Source organism: Camelus ferus, chromosome 23 (assembly GCF_009834535.1).
Source record: "Camelus ferus isolate YT-003-E chromosome 23, BCGSAC_Cfer_1.0, whole genome shotgun sequence".
Classification (NCBI taxonomy): Eukaryota; Metazoa; Chordata; class Mammalia; order Artiodactyla; family Camelidae; genus Camelus; species Camelus ferus.
Genome location: NC_045718.1, coordinates 9,493,660 through 9,520,840, shown reverse-complemented (window position 1 = coordinate 9,520,840; position 27,181 = coordinate 9,493,660). Strand labels below are relative to the sequence as shown.

The 27,181-nt window shown below is 39.4% G+C and overlaps 1 protein-coding gene across 1 annotated transcript in view; it reads right to left on the bottom strand.

Moving 5' to 3' along the window:
* CFH (complement factor H) overlaps positions 1–25,301 on the bottom strand; it is a 70,934-nt gene extending 45,633 nt beyond the window's left edge. Inside the window, exons 1-7 of the mRNA XM_032466788.1 lie at positions 25,124–25,301; positions 12,949–13,134; positions 12,527–12,632; positions 8,929–9,005; positions 7,537–7,725; positions 6,042–6,212; positions 1,856–2,029 (exon numbers count right to left, since the gene is read on the bottom strand). Of these exons, the coding sequence (XP_032322679.1) occupies positions 1,856–2,029; positions 6,042–6,212; positions 7,537–7,725; positions 8,929–9,005; positions 12,527–12,632; positions 12,949–13,134; positions 25,124–25,181 (961 nt within the window). The 5' untranslated portion in view covers positions 25,182–25,301. The remainder of the gene's footprint in view (positions 1–1,855; positions 2,030–6,041; positions 6,213–7,536; positions 7,726–8,928; positions 9,006–12,526; positions 12,633–12,948; positions 13,135–25,123) is intronic.
* Between the last annotated feature and the right edge of the window lie 1,880 nt (positions 25,302–27,181).

The following is a 27,181-nucleotide window of genomic DNA, read 5'->3' as shown; positions in this document are numbered from 1 at the left end:
GTACAAAAGGAGGGCATAACTTGAAGTAGCATTGTTATCCTTTTGCTATTCTCTTTCATTTGGGCATATTTAAGTCTGTCTTTACCTAACAAGATCATTTCCTGAAACAAATATAATATTCCACATATGGTCTGATCACTTTCAACACTGGCAGGACTTAGAACAGCCTCATTCTCCCTCTCACTCTTCCACCAATGCAGGTTCTCGTCCCATCAGCAGCTTTGGCTGTTCCATCATGGTGTGGGCTCAGACTGATCTTAAAATTGATTAAAATATTTACTAATTTTTAAAACCGTTTCTCATCTTTCTGTACATGTGTAGCTGTCTGCCTTGATCCAAGCTCAGGATTGTATAGTTATCAGTGCTTAATCATGTGATTAGCTCCAACTTAGCACTTAGGTTTTCTGAAATGATGCATCTGTCCTAATGCAGGTTCCCCTCCAGCACTCCTATACCATTCCATTTGTGAATCTGCACTGTGTTTCCTCTACACCATTAAACTATTTGATGACACAAATGAGGAATGGAGCAGGACTCAGAACAAAGTCCTGCATCTGATAATCAGATAAGCTTATTTAATGAAATTATGAATGTGATAAATGACCTAGCTGGTAAATTTCTCCATCGTATCCGCAAGAACTTCAGAAGGTCCCATGTGGGATAACCTAGTTAAGATCCAGATTGGGTGAACTACATTTTCATAAACCAAACTTACACATAGTTAAATATTTTCCTTCCATTTCTTATACACATTGAAATCTGCTTCGTACTGATAACAGCTTCCTTTTTAAGGGACTCATGCTTTGGAAATTCATTCTGGACTTATGCCTGGAATTATCACTGGGGTCACTGACCTATTATCAGTATCATTACGTTTTCTTTCATGGAAGATCCAGTTTAAGGGCAATGATTCTTTACAATGAACTGTGATGTATAAAGAAAAGAAGTATGATTGTAGAGACGGAAAACACTTGACAAAAGGCAAAAGAAGCATTCCTAGAAATAAAATACTCTGTTCAGTTAAGTGACATTTTTCTAAATGTGATGGTTTTAGGAAATTCCACAGTATCTTCTACACTCCTCCCTTCAAAACTTAGAGCCTAATTCCCCACCCCTGAGTGTGCTGGACTTAGTGACTCACTTCTAAAGAATATCTGTGGCTGAAGCGACAGTGTGTGACCAGGTCATAAATGGTGTGGAGACTTCCTCCTCTCTCTCTGGGATCACTAGCTCTGTGGGAAGTTAGCTGCCCTTCAAGTGACCTGTGGAGACACCCAGGTGGTGAGGTACTGGCTCCCTGCCAAAATCCAGGTGAGTGAGCCTTCCTGGAATCAAATACTCCAGCCCAGCTGAGCCATCAGGTGACTGCAGCTTAAGGCAATATCCTGACTTCAACTCAAGAAGAGTAACTCAGAACTAGCCAGCTCAGCCACGCCCTAACTCCTGACCCATAGGAGCTCTAGGAACATAGAGGTTTGTGCTTTAAGCCAGTATGTTTTTGAGGAAATTTGTTATGCAGCACTAAATAACTAGCATACTAGGTGTTAGGTGATACTAGACTTACTCAATGTTTTAGTCGAGGTATGAGAATTGTATTAGTTAGAGAATTATATACTCATACACACAGTCACATATGTAACTTTGAGTAGCAGATAATTTAGAGTTTTTAGTTTACAAAAATATTTTTATTCCTTCTTAGAATTGCTTACCTTGAAAAGCAAAGAGTGCCTCTAAAGCCTCTACTTTACATACACAGGAAGGCAAATATTTGGATTTATTCTGTCCCCATTTTTATGTGTTTAAGAGAAATAAATTTTAGAATTAAGGAGCAGGTCAAGATAGGAATGGAACTTACAGGTACATCTTGGAGCAGGTTGCCAGCCACTGCCGGTGCATGTTGCAGTATTTCCATGGATTGCAGGATAAAAGCCAGTTTTACACTCATAACTGATTTTATCGTCAGCTCTGTATTTGGTTAATTCAGGTGTGTAAAAACCATTTGGAATATGAGGAGGATCACATGTTTTTTCTGAAAAGAAAAAGGTTATGTGCACAGTATAGACATCACTATCCATTAAAAACAGTCAAGTATATGAAAATAAAAAGGGGATGTTATTTATTTGTTCTTAGCACGGCACCAAATGTCACTGAAATGAGCACAGCTTCCTGCTGTAGCACTCATATTTCCCTCTACCGTATTTCTCTTCTGATGCAATCGTGCCCTCTGGACTTTTGACCCCTCTTTCACTGAAGTCAACACATACTGCATGATAGTCCATACCTGGCAATGAATTCATGATATGTCACTTCAGCTATTCTTTCCACTTCCTGCGAGTCCCTTGTCTCCTGTATTTCTCATAAGTACTATTTACAAATATTCTGAGTCTCCTTCCTCCAGACACATGGTAGGATAGCACACCCTGCCCCTCTGAAGTAGACACAAATATATGGCTTGCCCAGGACAATAAAATGAATGTGGAAGTAATACGTTTTCCTTTAGGGAGGAAGTTGCAAAAGCCATTGTGTGAATGTTTATGTTCTTTTCCCCAGAGCTGCAGTGATCAAGGAAGGCCATGGAAGGATGATGTCTCTATCCCCGAATAGTGAGCAAAATCCCTACTGATATACACTTCAATTGAAAATGAATAGGAAATAAAGTTTATTAACCCACTGAGATGCCACAGAGGTTCTGAAATACATTTTTCTTACTATAATAGCATAACCTAATCCAGGGTTTGAAAAACCTTTTATATAAAGGACCAGATCAAAGGTTTCTGTTGCAACTATTCAGCCCCACCCTTGTATTGTAAATGTAGCCATAAACAATGCAAAACACATGGGCATAGCTGTGTTCCAATAAATTCTTTTTTTACAGAAAAGAGGACAGGCTGGATTTGACCAGGGTCTATAAAGGGCTATTCCTGGACCCAGTCGGCCCTAATGTGTAAAGCTTTCCTCAGTCATCTACGTCAGCTTTGCTGTATCTCAACAAGGGATCAATTTGTAATATTTCTTTCCTAATAAAATCCCATGACTTTAACTATTGTAAGAGAATTTTGTTAAATTAATTAAGAAGAGAAAAACTTCCAGTGATTACTTTCAAACAGTGTATGTAAAACTCTTGATAAAATTTTAATTCCCTACTCACAGTCTCCATTAAAGTAACTAATGCTATTACAATATTGCCAGGGCAAGGCCTCAATTCAAAAAATAATAATAACATTTGGGGCTTTCCAAAAGTGTGGGACTACAACTTTTCTACTTTTAGAAACAACCATTAAGCATTGGAAATAAAGATAATTATTTCAAGGCCAGCAGTCTGTGTTGTGAGTCAGTAGAAAGTCCAGTCTGTACAGGGAACAGACAGATGTGGATCAGAGGTGGCTTTATTTAGCAGGTCTGTTTATTCCTGTGAATGACTTGTTATCAGAGACTGTCCCTTCTTGAATTCAGAGACCAACGTCTGACAAATCACCCTCAAGTAAAACCCCTGACACGTACAAATCATAGACCAGACGGAAGACAATGTGTTTTATCCTAGATTATTTTATTTCCTTTTATTATTTAGCTCCAAATTTCTTAAATATTTGGAGCAAGTTAGATATCTAGATTTAGAACTTATCATCATCAGCAGGCAGATCTTTCCAATGTGCCAGGAAAATAAGAAATACCTGTATCATTAGCTGAGGTACAGAGAGCGGAGTTTCTTTTAATCAGAGACTTCTGCATGTCTAGTCAATGTAGAAGTCACTGCAGGAGAATGAGGCATGCTGTAAGAGAGAGTGCATGCTCATCTGATTTGGGGTGAGCCACTCTTTATTTATATTGATCCTTAGCAAATTATCTTATGAGAGAGAGTACCGATGCCCATGCTGGCATCTAAAGAATGTAGTGCCCTAAAGCAGACAGTCTTGAACTTTTAAGCGATGCCCTGTGACTGAGAAAATGAAAAAGAAATTCTAAAAGGAAAATGTCTTATAAATGTGGAATCTTGTGTGTGTGTGTGCGTGTGTGTGTGTGTGTTCATGTAAATAAGTCAAGTTTCAAGAGATATAAGCCTAGGAATTGTACTAACACATATGGAAAAAAATAAATTTCCCATTGCTAAAACAAATATGTTCTAAGCAAGAGTTTTAAGTAGGTAGCTAAGTGACTGTGATTATAATATGGTCATAATATATATAATATATTATAATAATTATAATTATAATATAATGCTTATATGACTTCCATGAAAAAGTCATGTTATCCTGAGTCCTATGTCCAAGTAAAATTAAATTCCTGAAGCCTTACTTTGAATTCATTGAAACATTATTCTCATATGTATCCTCAGTACAGGAGAAGAGGCCTCCTATAAAATTAGTCATTTATAAGCAATATTTTGGTGATTGGATAGATAAACTATCTAAAGCTGAAGAGGGCTCCGAAAGTAGAATATATGGCAGAGGTCAGTGCCAGAGAACGTGTGCCCTACTGTCTTTGCTCAGAAACCATGAATTTCATGAAGACAGACAGCTGGACTCCACACACCCTCAGCCTCACACAGATCTCACGTGGTTGTGTAACTGAGCAGGACGCTGTGGGGCTTCGGGGAACATACCCCTCCCCTGTATCCTCTGGTGCCCAAGAATTCATAATGTTAACCCCTGTGACACTGCCTGTTACCTTCCCAGTAACTAATCAGAGAATTGTGCACAAGCTGACAGCACACCCTGGGACTCCCCTCCCTCATCTGGGCTTTAGAAGTGCTTTGCTGAAACTCCTCGAGGGGTTTCAGCTTTCTGAGCACTAGCTCCTCCGGACTCCTTGCCGGGCACCTTATAACAAACGCTGCACTTTCCTTCACCACAACCTGGTGTCAGCAGGTGGCTTTACTGAGTGCAGGCTGGCAGACCCAAGTTTTGTTCAGTAACAGTTTCAATTGTCTTGTGTTCATTAACCTCTTTCTAAAATACTGTCTAACAATGCCAGAAAGTAAAGGTCAATCAAGGGTGCGGGAGGGTATTTCTTCCAAAGAGCTGCTCATGGGCTCAAACAAACAAACAAAAACTTTTAAGAATAAAATCAACTCAAAAACTATCTCTAGTTTTTGTAAAAGAGGATCACCAAAGCAAGCATTATACATGTTATTATGAATCACGTGATTTAAAGTCAAGGGCTCTTAAGAGGTGAAGGCCACAGTATGGCCATACCTGTAAAAGTCGCCCTCTTAGGTCACGTGCCTCTGAGGTCATGTGGGATAACACTGTGACTTGTCTTGCTCCGCCCTCATCATAAGCTAACTCACTGCTTTTCATAAATGTTTGCAAATAACAGTTATTACCATGCTGTTGCTATATCTTCTTGCTCTTATGGTTTCTTACATTCCTCAACTAGCGGTATTGTCCCTTCCAGTCTGTGACAGCTGGAACCATCCCTTTCTGAATGAGGCGGGCTAAGGAGGACACAAAGCACCAGACACGATTCCTGGCGGGAAAAGAGCCCAGTGGAGACGGGCTTTTCGATTCTGTGTAACGTCCTTCCCTCATGAAGCCTACAAGTTAGGAGTAGTTTTCAGCACTGTCACCGCTGTCGATCCCCGTGAAGCCTCTGGGTAAAGAAATGTCCAGTTTCTTCTGTTTAATTCCATTGTCAATGAACACTCACCACATCTGGTGTTATTATAATTTAGTTTTTAAACCTAAATGCAGGGCTCTAGGAGAGCAATCTCACTGTTTGAGAAATATACACATCTGGGAATTAGGAAGCCGATTATAGTCCTGGCTCTGCTCTAGGTTTGCCTTGTGACCACAGACCAAGGATTAAACAAGCTACTGAACTTCTCTGGTCCTGTGTGTGTCTGTCTTCAGAGTGAGAGCAGCACACCAGTTGGCCTCAATATGGGCCCTGCACACATAAAGTGTGAAGATATACTGTCTTTGTAATAGTTTTTTCCTATAAACATTAATACTCCATTGTGAAACACAAATAAATTGCTTAACTATAAGGTATATATGAATTAAAACAATTGGTAAAATATGTAGAAAAAAATACAACATTACCTCTACATGAAGGAGCTGGGACCCATCCAAATTTAGTGCATACGGTGTCTCCTCTTTCACTGTATTCATACCCACGTGCACATTTATATTGCATTCGTTCTTTTGCCTTATAAATTTCCTTTGGAGATACAGGATATCCATGTGAAATGTCTGGTGGTCTGCAGGCAATTTCTAAATAAAAGGGATTAAATTCCAAAATGTGTGTTATATATTAAAGGGCTGTGTCCCAGACACTTACATAAAGATACAAATTTTGTTTCCATTAGGTAAATCAGGCAACCAAACAAAAGTCCTGTTTTGACTTGTTTGCTTGATGAATAATTTATGTTTTTTTAACCTTCATTATTGAAGGAAGTTAAAATTCTGATGTAAATTATGTTGCTAATTTAGTCGGTTTGGAGATACATTATTCCTCTTGAAATAAATAGTGACCAGTAATAGTCATCAACTGTATGTATAAAATCGAATACAGAAATAGGCTAACTGTGGTAAGTAAGTACTTTGCAAGAAGTAAACCCCATCCGCGAACCTCTAGAGTATCCAGTAACTGCTATACTGAATATAAATGTGTCTGTCATTATTGACTTAAAGAACTAATTTTGTAAGAAAGAGTTCCCAGGGAGAGGAACACTTAGCTCTGCATCTCTTTGTAGGGTAGACTAGATGAAGACAGTATAAATGATTTGAGGAATGTAGATAATGTTAAAAAATTAAATGTGGCAGAAATGTCTGCCAAACAGGTATCTGTAAAATGGAGTATGGTACTTTTAAATAAACTGAACATAATCTATTATTACAAAACCCAAAATCATCATATTGGTCATGAGGCACAGGTCAACAGTATTACAACTAAAGAAGTGCTGACTTACGACTTGGTATAGAACTTTTTTTTTTAAGACAAAGATTTGTTTAATGAATTCATTCAGTTCAGCAGTATTTATACTACACTCACAGTGCAAGTATAAAACAGGAAAATTTCCTAGAAGTGTTACTCAAAAACAGAATATCATCATGATGGATCAGTAGAAATAAATAATGAATGTTTAGTTTTTCAAATAAAAAAAAAAAAGACCTAGTCTCAAGGCCAATATTAAAACTTGTAACAGAAATCCTTAGGATTTTATTTTAGTCATAAGAATCAACTACAATTTAATTATGGTTAAGAGCATGGATCTTGGTGTCAGCTAACCTAGGTTTGAACCTTAATGACCATATATGCCATGCTAATTTTGGACATGTGATTTGATTTCTTTACACCTCGATTTCCTCAATTATAAAACAGAGGTGAAAACAGTACCTACACTGTAGTCATTTTGGATGTAAAATGAGGAACCTGGGAAGAACGCAGATCAATCCCTAGGAAATAGTGCTGCGTAAGTGCTCTGACTGTCAGTGTCTGCAGGTTCTGTAGGGCGCACGGTGTTTTGAAAAGCATACTTTCATGAGAAAAGTTAAAGTCATTCAAATAATCAAATGAACAGTACATGGATCTTACCCACACATTTCGGTTTTTCTTCACTCCACATACCACCTGTTGAGCAGTGTATTTGTTTAGGTCCATCAAGCATGTAACCTGAATTACACTCAAACTGTACCACTTGTCCAAAAGTGTATTCTTGGCTTGGTTCCTGGGCACCACTGAGAATTCCATTCTCTGGTTCCGTCACTGGTGAACACTTAGTAACTGAAAAAATAAATATAGCATTTTCTAACAGAAATTGAGGACTTTATCATGAAAAATAAGTGAATACATATATATGCTTATATATATTATGTGCATATATAATCAATAGCAAGATTGGAGGAAATAGCTTAATTTTTTTAAAGATGCATTTGATATACCTGTCAGCCAGAAATAAATTCTACTAATTAAAAAAAAATCAGTAAGTTTATTTCTAATTCTTTTCTATGGGAGTGAATGAAGAAAATTACTTTTTTGAGTTTTTGAATGATAGTTCATATTTTTTGCAGTAGCAAACAAGTGTTTCTTAAATAATTGAGAATTATAAAGTTTGGGATAATTAAAACAAAATTTCCATCTAAGTCCCACAATGATATAAAATTGTATTCCTAAAAGGCGTAAAAGCAAACCTTCTGATTATGTTTACTTCAATAAATAAATAGTCTTTAATTTTCCTTCTTCCCCTCCCCTTCCTCCTCCTCTTCCTCTCTTTCCCTTCTTCCCTCTTTCCCTGCCTCCCTCACCCACCCCCCCCCATTGTTCCTTCTTCCTTGCTACTACTCACACCTCACCATGGACCTAGGAAACAATGATTCTTAGTGATCTCTTCTATTTGCATGATGATTAGAGATCGGAATTACTAATTCAAAACTTGGGAACAGGATGTATATTTTCTCATCTTTTATGGATCAATAAGAAAGGGCAGAGCTCTCCCTCACTTCCTGCCTCTTGTCAGGAGGACTAAGACCAGAGGAAGACTCTCCTTGTCAGGCAAGAGTGGGAAGGCGTCTAAATCACATTCTCCACTCCAGCTATTACCAGAGATCCCTGTGCTGGGGTGGTTATGTGGGGGACCGCCTTTTCATTAATAAAGCTGAAAATCTCATCTTCATTTTGATGTGATATCTGTGTTTTTTCTAGAGGTTAGAATCCAAAAGGAAAAAAAAACTTAGATTTTTTTCATCTCTTATGCTTCGAATATTAGATCAGATGAGGCTGTATTTATATTTGGTTATTGAAACACATAACACTGTGGCAATAAAAAGATTAGACATCCACTCTATACTACAGGAGAATACACAAAAATAATATGAGGAAGAAATATTTAATTATAGACTTTCAGAATATTTTAATGTAAGATATTTCAAAAAACCTGATATTTTAAGTATATGTTTTAATATCCTTGTAGATCAGTTTTGTATCTACCTTCACATACAGGAACACTGTTGCTCCATCCATTTGTTTCACATTCACGGAAATTCTGCTCACCTAGCATCTGATACCTGAAAACCAAAAATAACAGAGTTGTGAGCTAATGTGTGTTTATATGCAGTTTTAAGTGTGATACTATTCCAAATGTCCAGAAACTCCATTTCAGGGAAAATTAACAGCATATGCCTCCTTCCTTTCTTTTCTTATGAAAGGCCCTCAAGCCCTCAGGTACATGGACTTGGAATAAGCAGAATCCTTGGTTGACGACACAAGCTCATGATTGCTTCATGGGCAATGCACATTTACTTTTTCATTGAGTCAATTAATTAGTTACATTTAACAACTTAACAATCTCCATGAACCAAAAACAGAAGCTAGAAAGTGATAGTTACCAACAGCTACCGTACGCCACCTTGTGCAGTCTTACTCCAAACTACTCCTTTCCACAATTGTATTATTTTCTCGACACTCTGGACTTTTAACTTATCAAGGATAGTTCTAGCAAAAATTTCTTAGTCTGTGGTTTATTTTCAGCCCGTCTCCATCACTCCACCTCCCTCCGCGAGATTCTTTCCAGAGCGTGGTCACCGAGTCAAGTCTGCTTGTATAAGCTGCTCAGGGTCGAATTATAGTAAGTCATCAGGCCTTAAAGTTGAAAGCGCTATACTTGAAGGCAAGCTCCTTGGGGCAGGGGCAAAGTGTGCAGTCATCAACAGAGGCTTTAGATGAAGGCAAAGCATCCTTATTATAGGGGACAGCTGAAGGCAAAAAAAAAAAAAAAAAAAAGAAAAGAAAAGAAAAGAAAAGAAAGAAAGAAAAGAAAAAGAAAAAAGCCCAAACTTTCCCTCAAAATAATGGAAGGCATTTGATAACCACAGAACTTTGAAAAAAGGCCTTTCATAAACTTCTAAATTGTGCACACACCAATGTTTCCTTCATCTGCAAATAAGAGCTGTTCCGCCCATTACAGAAGGAACACAAACCAACTTCCTCCCTCAAAAAACACTTCCTCCTTCTCTGACTGCTGTGGGTTTGTCCCTAATTCTCTGAGGAAAGAAAACATTTCAGCAGATGAAATGGGAGTCACGGAACTTGAAGTCAAACAGGAACTCTGTGCCTCACACGCAGGCACGAAATAATTGGTTATGAAAGGTTCTTCTCTGGCGCCTCTCTTGGTTCCACCTTATAACAGAGAAAGTTAATATTTTAATGTTATAACATTATTTTCAATCTGCACCAGGGACCCATCCATTTGCTCACATCTCTTTCAGGGGTTCTGCAAAATTCTACACAAAACCGCCTAGGGTCACCGGTAAAGCCCATTCACAATTCTGGGGAGAATCCAGGTAACAAGTCAAGTCTAACCTCTTCCTTCTCCCTTTGTGCTTGGTCCAGCTTCACTGGCCCGCAGGGGGCCGCACGCAGAGCCCTCCGCCCAGGCCCTTCACACCAGAGCTCCTGGTGCAAAGCGGCGGCGCCAACGCCTCGGCGCAGGTCTTGTGTGGAAACGCCGCCCCCGCCACGCAGGACACCGGGATTCAACATGGCGGAGGTGGCTGTGTGCAGAGACGCTGCTGCTCCTGCGCGCTGGGCCCTGCAGCCGCAGCCGCGCAGCCCCACCCGCCCCTCCGCGACGAGGGAACAGGCAGAGCGGCCCCGCCCACAGCCTGGGGGGCGGGTCTCCCGCTCTAGAGCCCGCCCTCCCACCGCTGCTCCGTGAGGAAAGCGGCTTGCTTCTGAGCACGATGCGCTCTAGTTCTGCTGGCTCGAAGACACCAGGCCGAAGGACCAACTCCAGACGGTTGGCCTCACCAGGGCCCGTCTGCGTGGGGGGAGGAAGGGAGAAAGAAAGACTGTCCAGACGCTGGTTTGGAGAAAAGTGAGGGCCTGTGTTTCCGCGGCTCTCGGCGGCAAAGCAGCAGGAAACCTGCGCGGAGGCCCTGCTGTCGCGGGGAGGCCGGTTCCCCACGCTGAGCGTCCTGGCAGGCGGCTGGATTCGGCCGCGCCGTGTTCAGCAGGGAGGAGGCGGACGGGACACGGGGCAGGCCTGGCAGGTTCGCCGGCAGAAGCCGTGGGTGTAGGAAGCCCGCGCCGGCAGACCCCGCGCCTGGTCAGGAGCTCCGCACCCGCCCCGTGCTGGCCTTGTCACAGCCCGGGGACTTGCGCTTCACTGACAAGTGTCTGGTCCTGTTGAAAGCACCAGGCGGGCGGTGGAGACGCGGCTACCCAGAGTTTCTACAGGATGAGGGAGGCAGAGGTGAGCGGCTCGGAGCCGGAGCCAAGGCAGGTATGTCCGTAACCTCTTCACCAAATCATGAATCTTATTATCACTGCGACTTAGGAGATCTAGAGGAGGACGTTCACGAGTTTTGATCCCTTTTGTCAGGTCACGGTGGAGCCTGAAGGGGCCAGCCTAGCCTGGATTGAAAGGGTTATTTCAGAGGAGAAGAGTGGGGCCGACTGGACGGTTCAGGCCCAGATGGTCTTCATCTAATTGGTCACGTGTAGAAAGGTCAGCAGTGACGACTGAAGGTTGGGGTAAAAACTCTGAAAAATCTCCCTCGTGTGGTGACCAAGGAGAGACTAAGTCATAAGAACTGACACGTATCGGGCTCCGCAATACCCCAGGACTCTTCTGAGGGCTTCACGTGCGTGTCTTGTTCATCCCGCCCATCAGTCCTGTGATACGCTCCATTTGTTTCTGCTTTTATACGTGAGGACGTGGGAGTAAAAAGATTTAAAAAAAAAATGCATACACTTATTAGGTGATAGTTTTGGAATATAAGCTTACTCCAAAGCCTGAGCTTTAAAATGTATTTGATTGTCTGAAATCAAGAAGTAAGTGAGGAAAAAATAATAAGATTCCAGCTGTAATTTCTTGATCTTATTTATATTATTTATATAGTATAAAATTGTCATGGTCCCGTTTTCTCATGTATGATGCTTTCTTCAAAATAATTTGGCCTGGCTGGGAATAACAGGAAAGAAAGAACGCTAAGGAGGTAACACAGGGTTAAGATTAGCCATAGAAACCCAGTAGGTGGTTGGAGACCACAAAGTCAATGATTATGAACATAGCAGCATTTCTGGTCCATGTGATAGGAATGATGTGAAGATTGTGGAACCTTAAAAAAATAGTAGTTACTATGTCAGTGTAAAAGTCTTGTTTCTCCTAAATTTTACAGAATTTTATCTAAATAGATACCATGTATTCTAATTTTGTTACCATTCCCACTGTGCCTGCCATTGCCACCTCCCATAGTGCTCTGCACAGAGCAGAATTTAGTGAGGACTTGTTGCAGTGAATTTTTATCTAAATGCATACTACTTTCCCACCCTCCTGTAACTACAGTTTATCAGAGTAATTATAAGTCATTTTAATTTTTCGATGTTGAGGAGAGGATAATTGTACTCAAATATAATAATTGTTTTCATTACAGTTTAAATTTTCAGGGGTTGCTTGTATGTTACTTATAAAAATGCTCATAGAAAAATGTAGGAACTGTAAACATATAAATTAATACAGTTTCTATTTACTATTTCAGTTACAGATTATCTGAATTATAAACCTCTTTTTGTATTGACTACCTACCCCTCATCACACGTATAAACAACCTTTGCACCGTATTCAAACTTAGTTCCTTCTGCAAGATGGAAAGAACCAAAGCGAGTGTCTCCAGGATGTCCACAGGGCTTTTCTAAAATGAATGAAAGGGATATAATATTAGTAATTAGCATGGGGATGCAATTTACATAGGGGTTCAAGGACACAGATGTTTGATATTACATTAGACGACAAAATTGAAAATATGGAAAAGTGACAAATGGCAAAGATATCTGTATGCTTTTTTTTAATTTTGGAAGATTACAGACCCTTTTTAAGAATAATGAGTATGTACTGTTTTGTATTTAAATGACAACAGTGATGAAATTAAGCCAGTATTGCTACAATATCACTCAGTATTCTCACAACTAAAATTTTTCATAGATTTCACAAATGTAGGCATTACTTACTCTGACATATCCTTGACGGATGAAGAGACACCCATTTCCCACCAATGCACGCCATGACAATACTTCCAAGGGTTCTGTATCCAGGGTGGCATTTGTATATCGCCTGAGTGCCTTCTTGGTATGTTTGTGCAGTCCAGGAACCTGACAGAATTTCTGTTTGCTTTCTTGGAGGGGGTTCTGTACAATCTAAAAAAAATTAAAACAAAATAGGTGTTTAAATAACTATTTAAATATATAATATGTTTAGGTTATTTTTGCTTAAAAAAACCTATTCAAGTCCATCCAAATGTATGTCTTAGTACATATAAAATATATATTTTACCTTACAGAAATTAAATCTACATAGATTTGTAAGAATGACTTTCCAGATAAATAGTTCTGCTTCACTCTATTATTCTTAACTGCTGCACTGCAGTCTACTGTTCTCTCATTAATTCAGAAAATATTTGTTGGGCACTATTCCAAGTTCTGAAGAAAAAACAATGAATAAGGAGACAAAGTATCTGCTCTCAAAATGTTTTCACTCTAGTGAGGAATTAGTTATTAAATAAATATTCAAAGAAATGTATAATGTGCATTACAGGTAGATAAATTCTATTTAGAAAAATAAAGCATGGGAAGATGATACACAATTATGTAGGAACATTCCAAATAGGGTAGAATGGGGTGGAACAGAGCAGCTCCTCCTGCAGGTTGGAAAAACAGCAGCAAATTGCATGTGGGGAGAGGGGGCTGTGGGTGCACTGCACGTTGAAAGGAATTGGAAATGGTGGGAGCAAAGAGGATGAAGTGAGTTGGGAAGGACCTGTTTTTTGCAAACGTACTGTCTCTGGCTGTTTCTTACCTGGATATGTTACCAACTCAGTGTAGACTGAAGCTCGGGGTTTGTCTGGATACAGGAATGTTAAGGAGGGAAGGAAGAACCAGACAAACTTTTGGAGGTGCATCTAATGTGAAACATTCTAAAACTTTGCAGAATCAGAGTGCTTTGCTGGAGCCGAAGTAGCTTCTTAAGGGTGGACTGAAATTTCCTATAGTCTCATGAAAAAGCCCTAGGAAGAAAAAGGGCTACTTCATGCACACAGCTGGTATCCTTATCAAGACACGTGCCACATTTGAAAGTCCCTCAGGGCGAGATTTAAAAACAGAGGTCAAAACAGCAGAGGAGCAAGATCATGCTATCCTTGAGTTTGGAACGCGGGAACAAGAAACCAGCGAGATGCTTGCTAAAAAGCTCAAGAAGGTCTCCGCCTGGACACTTTCGAAACCTGAAGTGGACTCGCTCAAACGATAGGTGCAGCCTAGCCCTATCTGAACCCAGTTCCTGACTGGATCAAGAAGGAGTGCTCATGTCAGTGGTGGTAAGTAATACAAACTTTATCATCCCATTTATTTCATACAAAATGTATTGCTTTGGACAAAACTGAGGAGACGCACAGAGAAGCAGAAAAATGTGATCAGAAATAAATTTACCTAGTAAAGAAATGAAATTAAATCTAAAGAAAGTAGAAAGCAGTAGATAAAAATGCTGAGAGCACGATTCACGCTGCAGATCCTCAGCGACAACCAGGGTGTCTAAGCTGCAGGTGTCTAGGCCCTTGGCGGCCCTCCACAAGGTGACCTGTGCTTGCACCAGCTCTCATCCCTTGTGCATAAAAGCACCCCCTGGGGTGGCTGAGCCCTCAGAAGCGACGACTGGGCGTCTGAAATCTTCACCAGGCGTGTGCTGTGCCGGCTGCTACACTCCCTATTCTGTGCTGCCTCCTGAAGTTGGGTACCCTTGGCACTGAGGGGGTCAGCTCTAGAGTGTGAATCTGACTGACAGTCTCAGATCAAAACCACTGGAGATGAAATGGAATAAAGTTGAATCCTTACTCTTTTCAGAAAACTGTGACTAAATATCAAAGACACAACTTTAGTGAATAAAGCAAATTGTAAAAAGAGTATACACACATTAGAATATTTTTAATATTCCATTTATGAAATTTAAAAAATTCTATTTATGAAAATATAATCTGTGCAAAATTCAAAGGAAAATTAACTGCAAAATTATTTTCCACACAATAGCACTTCTTGCAATAACAAAAGCATGAGCACTACCAAAGGGACAATATCAAAGGATAATAGATCATTTTCTTAAAAATGGCCAATAATTTAACATTACTAAAAGTCAAAGACATGAAAATTCAATGTAAATGATATTTTTTGACAGATTTCAATAACATATAAAGGAGATGACATTCAATTTTGTAGAAAATGAAGTGATACAAATATTATGATTAAGTGAAATTAGAGGTATAAATGACTATAATCTTAATAGAAAGCAGTTTGGTGGTATTTATAAAGAATCTTAAAACTACTCATGTAAATTAGCAAATAACTTCAATCTGAAAAGAGGTATCCTAAGGCAATAATAAAAGGTCAACTGAGATATTTGTGTACCAGATGTTTATTCCCAGTATTTTTTATATTAAAATATTAATCTTATCAAATTGTGGTGCAGTCATCTGAGGAAACATTTTCTGGGTTTTAAGCATGTGTTTTGGGGAATATTTAATAATGCGGGCAAATAGTAACATGAGACCAAGGCAGGTGGTGGCATGGGCTTTCTGCCTCTAGAGAACTTGTATTAGATCAGGGATCAGAATGGTTAGATTTAAAGCTGACGTTTCAACAGCAATAGCAGAAGCCAGAAGCCGTGAACTGGTCCCTCCAGTTTGCATAAAGCAGTAACCATCTACCTGGAATTCTATTCAAAGAAATAATTTTTCAAGATTCAAGATTCTGATTAATAAAATTTGAGAGATTTTGCTATTACAGATTCCCATTAAGGGGAAAAAGACGTACTTCAGTAAAAGGAAAATGATCCCAGGCTTGTGGTTTGTGATGAGAGAAGAAACAAAGAACAAAGAAAGTAGTACAAAAGCGAGTAAATCTAACCACACGCTGACTATGAAGCAGTAAAACTGTATTGTCTTGTGTGGTTTTAAATACACACACAGTCACACACACAGACATACAGTGCATGACAATAGCGTTTAACTGGGAGAAGAGGACTTAAAATTGAGGACGTATAACTTGAAGACTCACAGTGTCCAGGGGACTGGAAATGTATGAGGCTGCTGTGATCCCTTTGATGAGGGGTCAGCTCGGCTAGCCAGCCACCCCGTCTATTTAGTCAGACACGAATCTCGACTCTGCTGGGATGGTACGTTGCTAGATAGAATCCTAAGCAATTAATTTTAAACAAGGTGATTATCCTGGATAATTTGTGTAGGGGTGATTAAGCCACTTGAATGGTTTTAAAAGCTGAGCTTGATCCAATTAAGAGAAGAAATTCATTCTTCTCTCTGACGACCTGCCCTGTGGCCTTTGCACCTGCTCATCATCACTGCCTTAGACAGTCTCTTGCCTTGTGATACATCTTTCTTCCGATAGGCAGGTAGGTAGACAGATAGGCAGATAGATAAATAGATAAATACATGATAAACTTTTACTGACTATGTTTCCCTGATGGAACTCTAATAAATTAAACTTTGATAAGAAGGCATGTTTTAATTTCTAAACTAATTGTCAAAATTATAGAAGCATAATTGAAATTAAAAACTTCCAGTCTACTTGACAGGAAAAGATTAAATAACAAAATATAACTCAATCAAAGGATAATGAGCTCAGCGAGGGAAAAATATGGCAAAGGGGATTGAGTATTAGATTTTAATTCAAACATGTCAGTAATTTTGTTGTACAGGAGCAGATTAAATGCTTCAGTTCAAGTCAGTGGTTTTTACTAAATTAGTATCTGTCTGCACTCCCATGTTCATTGCAGCGTTACTCAGAATAGCCAAAGTATGGGCACCACCTAGGTGCCCCTGGGAGGTTGAATGGATAAACAAAATGCTGTATATACATACAATGGAAAGTTATTCGCCCATGAAAAGAAGGAAAATTTTGCCTTTTGCTACAGCATGGATGAATCTTGAGGGTATTATGCTAAGTGAAATAAGTAAGTCAGACAGAGACAGTTAAAATCTATATGGTATCACTTATATGTGGGGGTGGGGAAAGAATAATGGGTAAAAGACTTGAATGGTCTAAAAAGAAAACCAAGTGATCAATAAATTTATGAAAAATTGTTCAAACTGCAGGTGAAAATTAAAGTCATAATAAACCATGAATAAAATAACATGACTGGCAAAAATTTTTAATGTCAAAAACTCCCACCACTTGGGAAGAACATGGAGCCTTACGTACTGCTGATGGGAGGGAAAACTGGAACCCTCACAACAGAAAGGAGCTTAGCAACTCATAGTGAAGTTGAAGATACGCATTGTTTATCAGCCAGCAGTTTTAGTCCTAGGAACGCAGCCTGGAGAAACTCATGCACACGGTGAACTAGGTTTCATGTATGGTAATATTTTACAGTCAAGTGTGATCTTTATCATAGTTAAAAATGGAAATGACTCCAGTGGCTACCAACAGTTGGATGGATTCAAATTTAGAGTACGTCTATGCAGTGGAGTAGTACACCAGTGCCACAACATGACACGAAAACAAATAATGATCACAGGAAGTAAAAAGGCACAAAGGTACGCCAAATACGACAAAATTATTTCTTCTATAACAAATTCGGTATATAACAGGGATGTGTACACACACTGTGAAGCTATGAAGAAAGAGCAAAAATATAATTACCATAAATATTAAGATGATGTTTTCTTCTAGGTGGAAGGGGTACTGGCCTAGAAAAAACCCATGGGGATATGGGGACACTGGGAATGTTCCACCCCTTGGTATGGGTAATCATAATTATTTTTAATCCAGTTCATGCATACTTTTTTCACTCATATTTCACAATAAAGACATTAAAATAATAGAATCTGCATATACTATATGATTCTTTATTTTATTTTATTGAGTTACAGTCAGTTTACAATGTTGTGTCCATTTCCAGTGTAGAGCACAATTTTTCAGTCATACGTGAACATACATATATTCATTGTCACATTCTTTTTCACCATGAGCTACCACAAGATCTTGTATATATTTCCCTGTGCTATTCAGTATAAACTTGTTTATCTATTCTATATATACTTGTCAGTATCTACAAATTTTGAATTCCCAGTCTGTCCCTTCCCATCCCCCTCCCCCCGGCAACCACACGTCTGTGAGTCTGTTTCTGTTTTTTATTTAAGTTCATTTGTCTTTTTTTTTTTTTTTTTTTTTTAGATTCCACATATGAGCGATCTCATATAGTATTTTTCTTTCTCTTTCTGGCTTACTTCACTTAGAATGACATTCTCCAGGGACACCCATGTTGCTGCAAATGGTGTTATGTTGTCTGTTTTTATGGCTGAATAGTGTTGCATGGTATAAATATACCACATCTTCTTTACCCAGTCAGCTGTTGATGGCCATTTAGGTTGTTTCCCTGTCTTGGCTATTGTAAGTAGTGCTGCTATGAACATTGGGGTGCAGGTGTCTTTTTCAACTAGGGTTCCTTCTGGATATATGCCCAGGAGCATGATTCCTGGGTCATATGGTAAGTCTATTCCTAATCTTTTGAGGAATCTCCATACTGTTTTCCACAGTGGCTGCACCAAACTGCATTCCCACCAGCAGTGAAGGAGGGTTCCCTTTTCTCCACAGCCTCTCCAGCATTTATCATTCATGGACTTTTGAATGATGGCCATTCTAACTGGTGTGAGGTGATACCTCATTGTAGTTTTGATTTGCATTTCTCTGATATTTAGTGATGTTGAGCATTTTTTCATGTGCCTATTGATCATTCATATGTCTTCATTGGAGAAAACATAGGAAAAACATTATCTCACATACATCTCAGCAATGTTCTCCTAGGGCAGTCTACCCAAGCAATAGAAATAAAAGCAAGAATGAACAAATGGGACCTAATTAAACTTACGAGCTTCTGCACAGCTAAGGGAACCATAAGCAAAACAAAACGGCAGCCTATGGAAAATTTTTGCAAAAGTGAAACTGACAAAGGCTTGATCTCCAGAATATATAAGCAGCTCATATGACTTAATAAGAAAAAAAACAAACAACCCAATCCAAAAATGGGCAGAAGACCTATATGATTCTTAATTTCCAAAAAAGTAATTCATTAACAAAATGACATAGAGAAGAATACGCAAAATGAATGACAAAGCTCAAGCCTACTGTTTGTAATTGCTAATGTTTTTAATACTGCTTGCTGCTTAATTTAGATATAACTACTCTTGATACGAGGACAATTTCATCAGTAGACCCTCAAAACATTACTTTCAAAATGGTGAATTCAAAGATACTTCTCACCATATATATATTTATTGATACTGTTTTCATTGCTAAACTGCTTGGGTTTGTAATGATGGTTTAACTTTCTATTCTAGAACTTCTTTTATAAAGGAAAAGGAAAAATTAATCAACAGAGTGGGATCCCATTATGGAATATATCCATTACAAAAACGTTCTACAGCATTCCGTAGAACAGAAGGCTCCATGTGCAACTTCATTTTTACGTAATAAATAACACTTGTGTGGGCTTTCATATGCGCTCTTCGATGTTTTTGCAAACGTTTAGTTTAGCACACTTGTTAGGAAACTGCAATCAATGATTCCGCACTAGTTTTGATTTCTAAAATTTAAGTAAACATACTTTCCCTCCACTAGATGGTGCTAACAACCTATCATAAATCAACACAAACCACCTGAGCCTCTTCCTACCCACCCCTGAGGGAAAAAAACCCCCCAAAATCCCAAAACCAAAGCCGGAGTTTTGGTTTCGTTTTTTCAAGTTAATGTTCATGTTTTTAAATGGAAAGTTCGTGTTTAATTACAGGCTAATATGTGTGTTTCCCATTTTCGAAATTCAGATCCACTGCAGGGCGTTTTGGTTACTAGAAAAAAAGGTGAGTTAAATTTCAAATGTAGATGCCAACATTGTGAGTGGAAAACTACTTTTCACTAATATATTAACATTTTGATAAACTTAATTACTCTCCTATCATTAAACTACTGCAAGGAAAAAGTAATAAAAATTTTCGTATCACTTAATTTATTCGAGTTAAATGGTTTTTATTAAAGTAATGAATGTGTTCACCGGAAGAGCAGTAGTATGTCTGTCCCTCTTTAATTTCTCTTAATGACCAGACATAAAAGTCAAGGATGCATCTCTTTCATAGACTCTCCCTACCAGCTTCTCACAGGATGTACTCCGTGTACACAGATTCACTAGCTAGAAAGAGTTCTCGTATTGATTACACTTTTTACTTCAAATGATATTTAAAACTCTGGTGTTTTTTTCTGTAAACTTTAAATGGCATCTCTTGACCCCTTAAGAAAAAGATGTTATCTCCTCTTACTCCATTTTTCCATCTTTCCACTGCCATCTTCACAACCTTAGTTCTGAGCTCCTCATCCGTCAGCTTTGCTGTGAGTCAACCTGCTAACGGGTCTCCGGGCGCCCCCTCTCCCACTCGCCGCGGAGCTACAGCGGTTTCTGCAAATTTGGCCGCGCCGCTCCTGGGATTCCAGTTCTTCTGTCACTTCTCCTCAGACGACTCCACCCCGAGGCCTGGGCGCCGTGTTCGGCTCCTGCCGTTCTCTCTGATCTTGGCTTGTCACCCCACCCTTTACTCACTGTGCCAAAGCCGCCCTGGTTTCATTGTTGGTTTATATTTGGTTAAGCATCTCCAGCGTACTTTTTTCCCCTGAGGCCTTTTGCACACATTGTTTATTTTCTCCTCCTCGAACGCTTTTACCGTCAACTTTTGGTGGCTGGCTTTGTCTCATCTTTCAGGCTCTATCCCAATGTCTCCTCCTCCAGGTGACCTGCTTATCTCTCGGCTCCGAGGCCAGCCAGGCTACGACTCCGTCTCCACCACCCGTCTCTGCTCTCTTCCCTCGGCCCCTGCTTTGCTGCCTTTATAATGATCCACCATCACGTTTGTGTTTGCTACAATGTCATCTGTCCTCCCATCAAAATGTAACCTCCCCCAGCACAAGGCCCCTCACGACAATCTTGGGGGTACGTATGAAAAGAGAAAGGGAAGAGAAGCAACACACACTCTACCCAACTTCGCCTGAAACACTTAGGCGACTTCAGCTGGTTAAAGAATTAGAAATACAGGAGATGCCCTGAGTCCTCCGGTTTTACAGAACCACTTTTTGTCCTTCGTGCGCACTTGAATCTCCTCCTTGTCATCCCCATGTGGCTAAATCCTGGTCAGCCTTCAGAGCCTGCCCAGGATGTCTTCACAGCCCTGACGTGTTTCTCTCTCTTCACTGCACCTCTCACAGACCAGCTCGTCAACCCCACTCAGCTCCATCCTTTCACTCCAGTTTGAGTTTCTTGCCTCCCCTATAGGCATTTTTGTTTATCGCCATCAAAATGCTTTATATGATAAAATACAATATATTATTAAAATACAAGAATCATCCCTTTTGCTTTGCCTCCTAAGTGACCTCCTTTTGGAAAGTGCTTGACATGGTACCTGGCACGTAGTCACTCAAAAAGGCGATCACTGAATGGACGGATAAATGAGTGTGTGAACAGAAGAGCGTGATGCTGTCTCGGAGCCTTTCCACTGTACTGGGAGATTATGGGTAACCTGGGGTGGGGGGCAGAGTAGACGGTGGCAAATGTAACAGATAAGAGAAGACGTGGGGATGCATGTTGAGTGCACTTCTGTCGCATGAACCCAAGAAACTCTAACGCCTGTAATTCCATCCTACATCTTCTCTGTGTGTCCTAAGTTTGAATTTACGTTATGCTTTTTGAAGTCAGGAATCAATTTAGCTTAAAAAAAACTTTGGGTAACTTTTGAAGGAACATTTCTACAATCACTTTTCTATCTATTACATTTCTGGTAACAAGGTTTATGAGAAACTTGTCTCTCTGAGTTAAAATGTCAAGACAAATCAAGTGTCCTGTCAAATCTTTTTTCCCCTTTCGTTTTATTGTTTTTGAGATTTTTTTCCCTGTTGCATTAGCTTACTTTCTCTGAGCCATTTCTATAATATTTCCTTATAACCTTAAGCTAAAATGTAATGCTTTATTTTTTCAATGACATCATGTCCTTTTTGTGCATTGTGTTCTGAGACTGGGTAAAGCTGTTAAGAAATGGGTAAAGGCACATTAGTTAAGTGAGCGTGGGACAGACAGGTTGGCAGAATTCCAGGGGTGGGCAGGTGTGTGGGTTGAGAAGGAGGAGGAGGCAGGGCTGGGAAGAAGGAAACGTGGCAGAGGCAGTGGGGCAGTCCCGGGCCGAGAGGGTACACGTGGGTCACCTTAGGCCGAGGCTCCAGCCCTCGCAACCAGAGGCCAAACGTGAAGCACCCTTCCTAACCTGTGCCTCCACTTAGACCTGAAAGCTTCCTTCACGCTAAGGGGAGTTGTAGCAGTACTTAGATAATTTAGTTCTGGCTTAAAATCCTGTGCGGGCGAGAATAGCAAATGCACTCTCAGGGTGCCTAAGCTTCCAGTCCGCAAGGCTCTCCCTCTCCTGACATTCCTGTGGGCATCTTCTCAAAGCGCCCGCTAGACCCCTTCATCCGTCGGCTCTTCCTTCCTGGGAAAACCTCATCTTCCGGGGTCCTTACCTCCTCCTCATTCATGTCTGCCTTTCCCCACCAAAACTGTTGCAGAAAACTTACCAGCATGTAATAATTCACAGTAAATTGTGGTGAATCATAATAAATTTAACTATCCCAAAGCATTTATTCCAAGTATTTGCCATGCCACATACACTTCAGACTGGTTGAATTTATAGTGTTATGCACATGTGAGACATTGTAGGAGAGAAGATACTGAAGATAATTGGGCCACTGGTCCACTTTAAATCACACCATGCAGATCAACATCCATTCTACTATCTCAGAAAATAGGGTTTTTGGTGTTTTTTTTTTTTTTTTTTTTTTTTTTTTGGAGAGGAGGGGATTCTTATTTATCACACTAGAGTTGAAACATAGAATTCAGAATTGTAGACCACTATCACAAGTTTTCTGGATTAGGCAACTAGACATAACATTCACATCTATCCTTATAAAAGAGTCCTTTTTATTAATTTGTAATTAATTCTTATGAACATAATATCAATTCTTCTTTTTGTACTAGATTTAACTCAAATTCAAAACCATGTATAAAAAAATAAATTCTTCTCTCTCTGTCAGAATAGAATCTCTCTTTGATATGTAACATATTTCAGGTCCCGAAAGAACATTTTTGCCCTTTAAACCTCCAGAATTAGGAAACACACATCTCTCCAAACAACAGAGCCAGCGTGTATTTGAACATGTTTCAGCTGAGTTTTAATTTATTTACTTTGATCAGCCTGAAATTTCTGAGCCATGGTTAATTTCAAAGAGTATACACTTTTTGGACTTTAAATCTAAAAGCTTGTCTTGCAAAGCTTGGTGACAGGATATTCCAGACAGCAGAAACTATGCAGCATTACTGAAGAACTGTTATTCTAAACTTTGTAAACCTGACCAAATTCTTAGTAGCCTGGGGTGACTCTCCAGCCGTAACCTTCCACAAGGAAACAGCTGAGGTTTCTGCACGAGTAAGGATGTAAATGCAAACTACTGCATTTACAAGGTACTACTTGGTCTCCAATATCTTTTTTAAAAAGTGGGGAAAATAGAAAATTGAGCTTATAAATTCTTCCTCTTGGCTCTGAGCCTTTTTAAGTAGTGAATAATATTTTGTGAGGAACGTTCACTCTTAACAGGACAGGGACCATTTATGAAATGCCAAAGCGCTGGATCTGGTGGAGTAAAGCAGATTGTGACAGTATACACAACTGTCTTTTCTCAGTTCCTCAACTTAGCATTCAGCACTTAATTTAGTATTTCTCAATACTCAGTTTGTGTTCCACATCTCTTTCTACGTGGGAGACAAAAACAGAGGCAGAGGCTGATGTCTGCGTGGGTGTCATTAAGGATCAAGGCTACTGCGTTGAGTGTGATTTCTGTTAGGGCGAGCGAGGCTGATGAAATTGACGTTTCAACTAAGTTTCAGAAACATTTGGCAAACAAGGAATAAAACCAGTCCTATATCCACTGAAAGTTCACGTAATTTTTCTCTACTAGTTTGTGCCACATGTGCGCTTTTGTGAAAATCATGAGGCTAATCACCTCAGCATTCTTTTAGATACAAAAGCTGTACTTTATCTAAGAAATGGGTATATAAACAAGTGAAATGAGTCCATTGGAATCGCTTAGGTAAGCAAGGCATTTAAATCACTGTTATTTAATTTTTACCATGTTTGTAGCACCCAATTTTAATAGTATTTCAGATTCTGCTTTGTCATCAGTTTAAACAGTTTATTTAAACTTGGCATCAAGTCTCATCAATTCTAGCTCACCAATGAGCTAGAAACAACAAATCGTCCGTACATGACAAATGCAGTCTACGTAAAATCTCAGCAAAGAATATGCAAATTGTGAAGCACTAAAAGTATTCCTCTTAAGGAAGAGACAAAACCACTCGTGTAAAGTAAAAGATGTTTGCTATGATTGGTAACATTAACATTATTCTAGAACGCTTTGCCAATGCAATCATATTTTGGTATATTATGTTGTGATATTAGTTATTATTAGTTGTAATATTTTTATGGTTAGAGAAATGACTGTATACTTGGTTTAAAAAGTGGTTGGATATAAGATTTACAAGGTAAATATCAAGCAATAGCATATTAGCATGCATAACTAAAAAAAGACTATCTTTCAAAAAGTATTAAGCATATTTGAGAAAACCTAAAATATTACTAAATATGCAACTTAAAAAAGGTATGTCTTTATTTTCTAGACTGAAAGGCCCTCAAGGGAAGAGGTTTTGTTTTATTTGCTAATATTCCTGACTGATTAGAGGCTGATTTCAAATAAGCATTCAATCAAAATTTGGTGACTAAGTGAAAAATGTTGGGATTTTATGAATGACAAAGTTTTAAAAAGTCAATCGAATATCTCTCACATAATTAGTTACCTATCATGAACTAGGAAACCAAATTTCCTCCGAGAATTAACATTTTCAGCTTTCAAGAGAAAGCCTCTTACACATTAAGCTACAGAACGGTAATTATACCACTTTTTTTAGACCAAGTTTTTATTACCACTGTGAAAAGCATGTTAGCAAATGTTTTGCAATATAGGAAAAAAACCTTTTTACTCTTACCTTCTGCAACACAAGCAGCCCATAACATAAGCCACACAATCTTTGCTGGAAATCTCATTTTGAGGGTCCTTCAGGGGTACATGTAGGGGTTGACGTGCTCACACTGTGTCAGGCTCTCCTCTGCTGAAAACTGTGAGAAGTACGGGAAACTACTTGCTCCAAAAGGAAGTTGAAACACAGCTTGGGAATTAAAGGGGTTGCTGGATGCTCCGCCCATCAGAAAGTCCTGCATAGTAAAAGAAAAAAAATTGGCCAGGAGCCCAGAGTTTGAGCCGATTCTCCCTTCACTCCCAGGGAAAGTGAATGCTGCCCTTGATTTGTTTTTATAAACTCAGGCATGTTCTTCATTGGAAACATTCGGGTTCTAAGAAGGTGTACATAACTGGCAATAGCCTCTTTCATAAACCCTCCAATTACTCAAACCCCGTTCAGATCTATTGTGTGTAAACCTCAGAAGATTAAAAAGAAAATAACAGCTCTTTTAAAAATCATTGACAGAACTCGAGGTTAGGAAATACCTTCACAATCAAGACCCAGATGGCAGGGACAGACTTTGCCAAGAATGCAGTGCAGGCTGACCCGGGGGCCTGCTTTCCCTGCAGCTCGTGAAGTTAGTCTTCTAAGGACTAGTTATGTAGGTGTGTGACGCAACAGGCTCGCTCTCCTTAGGCATGAATGAGCTTAATAATTCAAAAATCAAGCAATCGAAATGCTGAATTTTTTAAACTTTGCACTGGAATGTAATATGCACAGGGAGATGGTAAGCAAATGCTTTGCTGGGTATGGAGAAAGTGAAGACGCACATGCAGGGACCCCCAAGGTCAAGAACACGCCTCAGCCCCTCCTTGCCACTCCCCCACCACACACAGGTGACCACCCTCCTCATCTCTGAGAACAGGGAATAGATTTGCCTGAGTCTGTACTTTATATGCATTGAATAATAAGATAGTTACTCTTTTGTGCTTGGAGCCTTCCTCCAAAAACTATATTTGGATTATTCAATCACACTGTTGGCTGTTGCTGCAGATTGTTAACTCCTATTGCTGTTTAATATTTAGTTATCTGAATAGACCACACTTTATTTACCTATGTGTCTGTCAGTGGGCATCTGGGTGGATTCTAGTTCAGAGGTGGTGTGCATGGTGCTGCTCTGACCATCACAGCATAGCAATCACGAGGTTTTCTGTAAACACATGTCCTCAATTCTGACCAGTACCTCCCCAGGAGTGGAATATGAATGAGGACATAACATATGAATATGTTTAGGTGGAATAGGTAACATCAGGCACTTTTCTAAAAGGATTTCACTAATGGACACTCCCATCAGCAAGTGCATAAGTTACTCCAAACCCTCAACACACTGCTTTTGTTCTATCTTTGTAATTTTAGCCTTTCTCGTGAGCATAGGACAGTAATTCTCTGTGGTTTTAATATGCGTGTTCCTAATGAGGAATGCAGTTGTGAGACTTTCATGCGACAATCGGCCATTTAGCTGAGCTGCAGGACATTTAAGCAACTTCCTCGAAGTCACAGGACATTGCTAGAACCAGGTATGAAACCCAGTGATCTGAGTCCCTGATCTTACTTTTAATGTGTACAGATCTGCCTCTCAAATGATTTGCTTCCTATGCTATTAAATTCATATAAATTCAATTGTCAGTAACTCCTTCAGTATGGAGACAGTCATCAGAAGAGTAAAATTTTAAGTGGATGGTTCACTTCTCTTTGATGCCTCCTAAGGATGAAAGTTTGCTCCTCTCCTGCACGATATTTTAACATCAATAAAGATACCACAACACTTATGTCTCCACATTGAGGACACAGAGAGCAAACTGGTTTGCAATATCATAATTCAAAAAGTCTTTAATATTAATCACAGCATAAATCTTGTAGTCCATTATAACAAAAAGAATTTGACATCAATCCCCAAAATTTATAGGACATTGTGAACCATGAGTTGTGAGCCTGGAAGGACTCTTCTAGTACTTCAGTAACAAGTAAAAAATTTAAATCAAACATGCTAAAGGAAAGAAAGGTTGAAAGCTCAAGAATATTTAT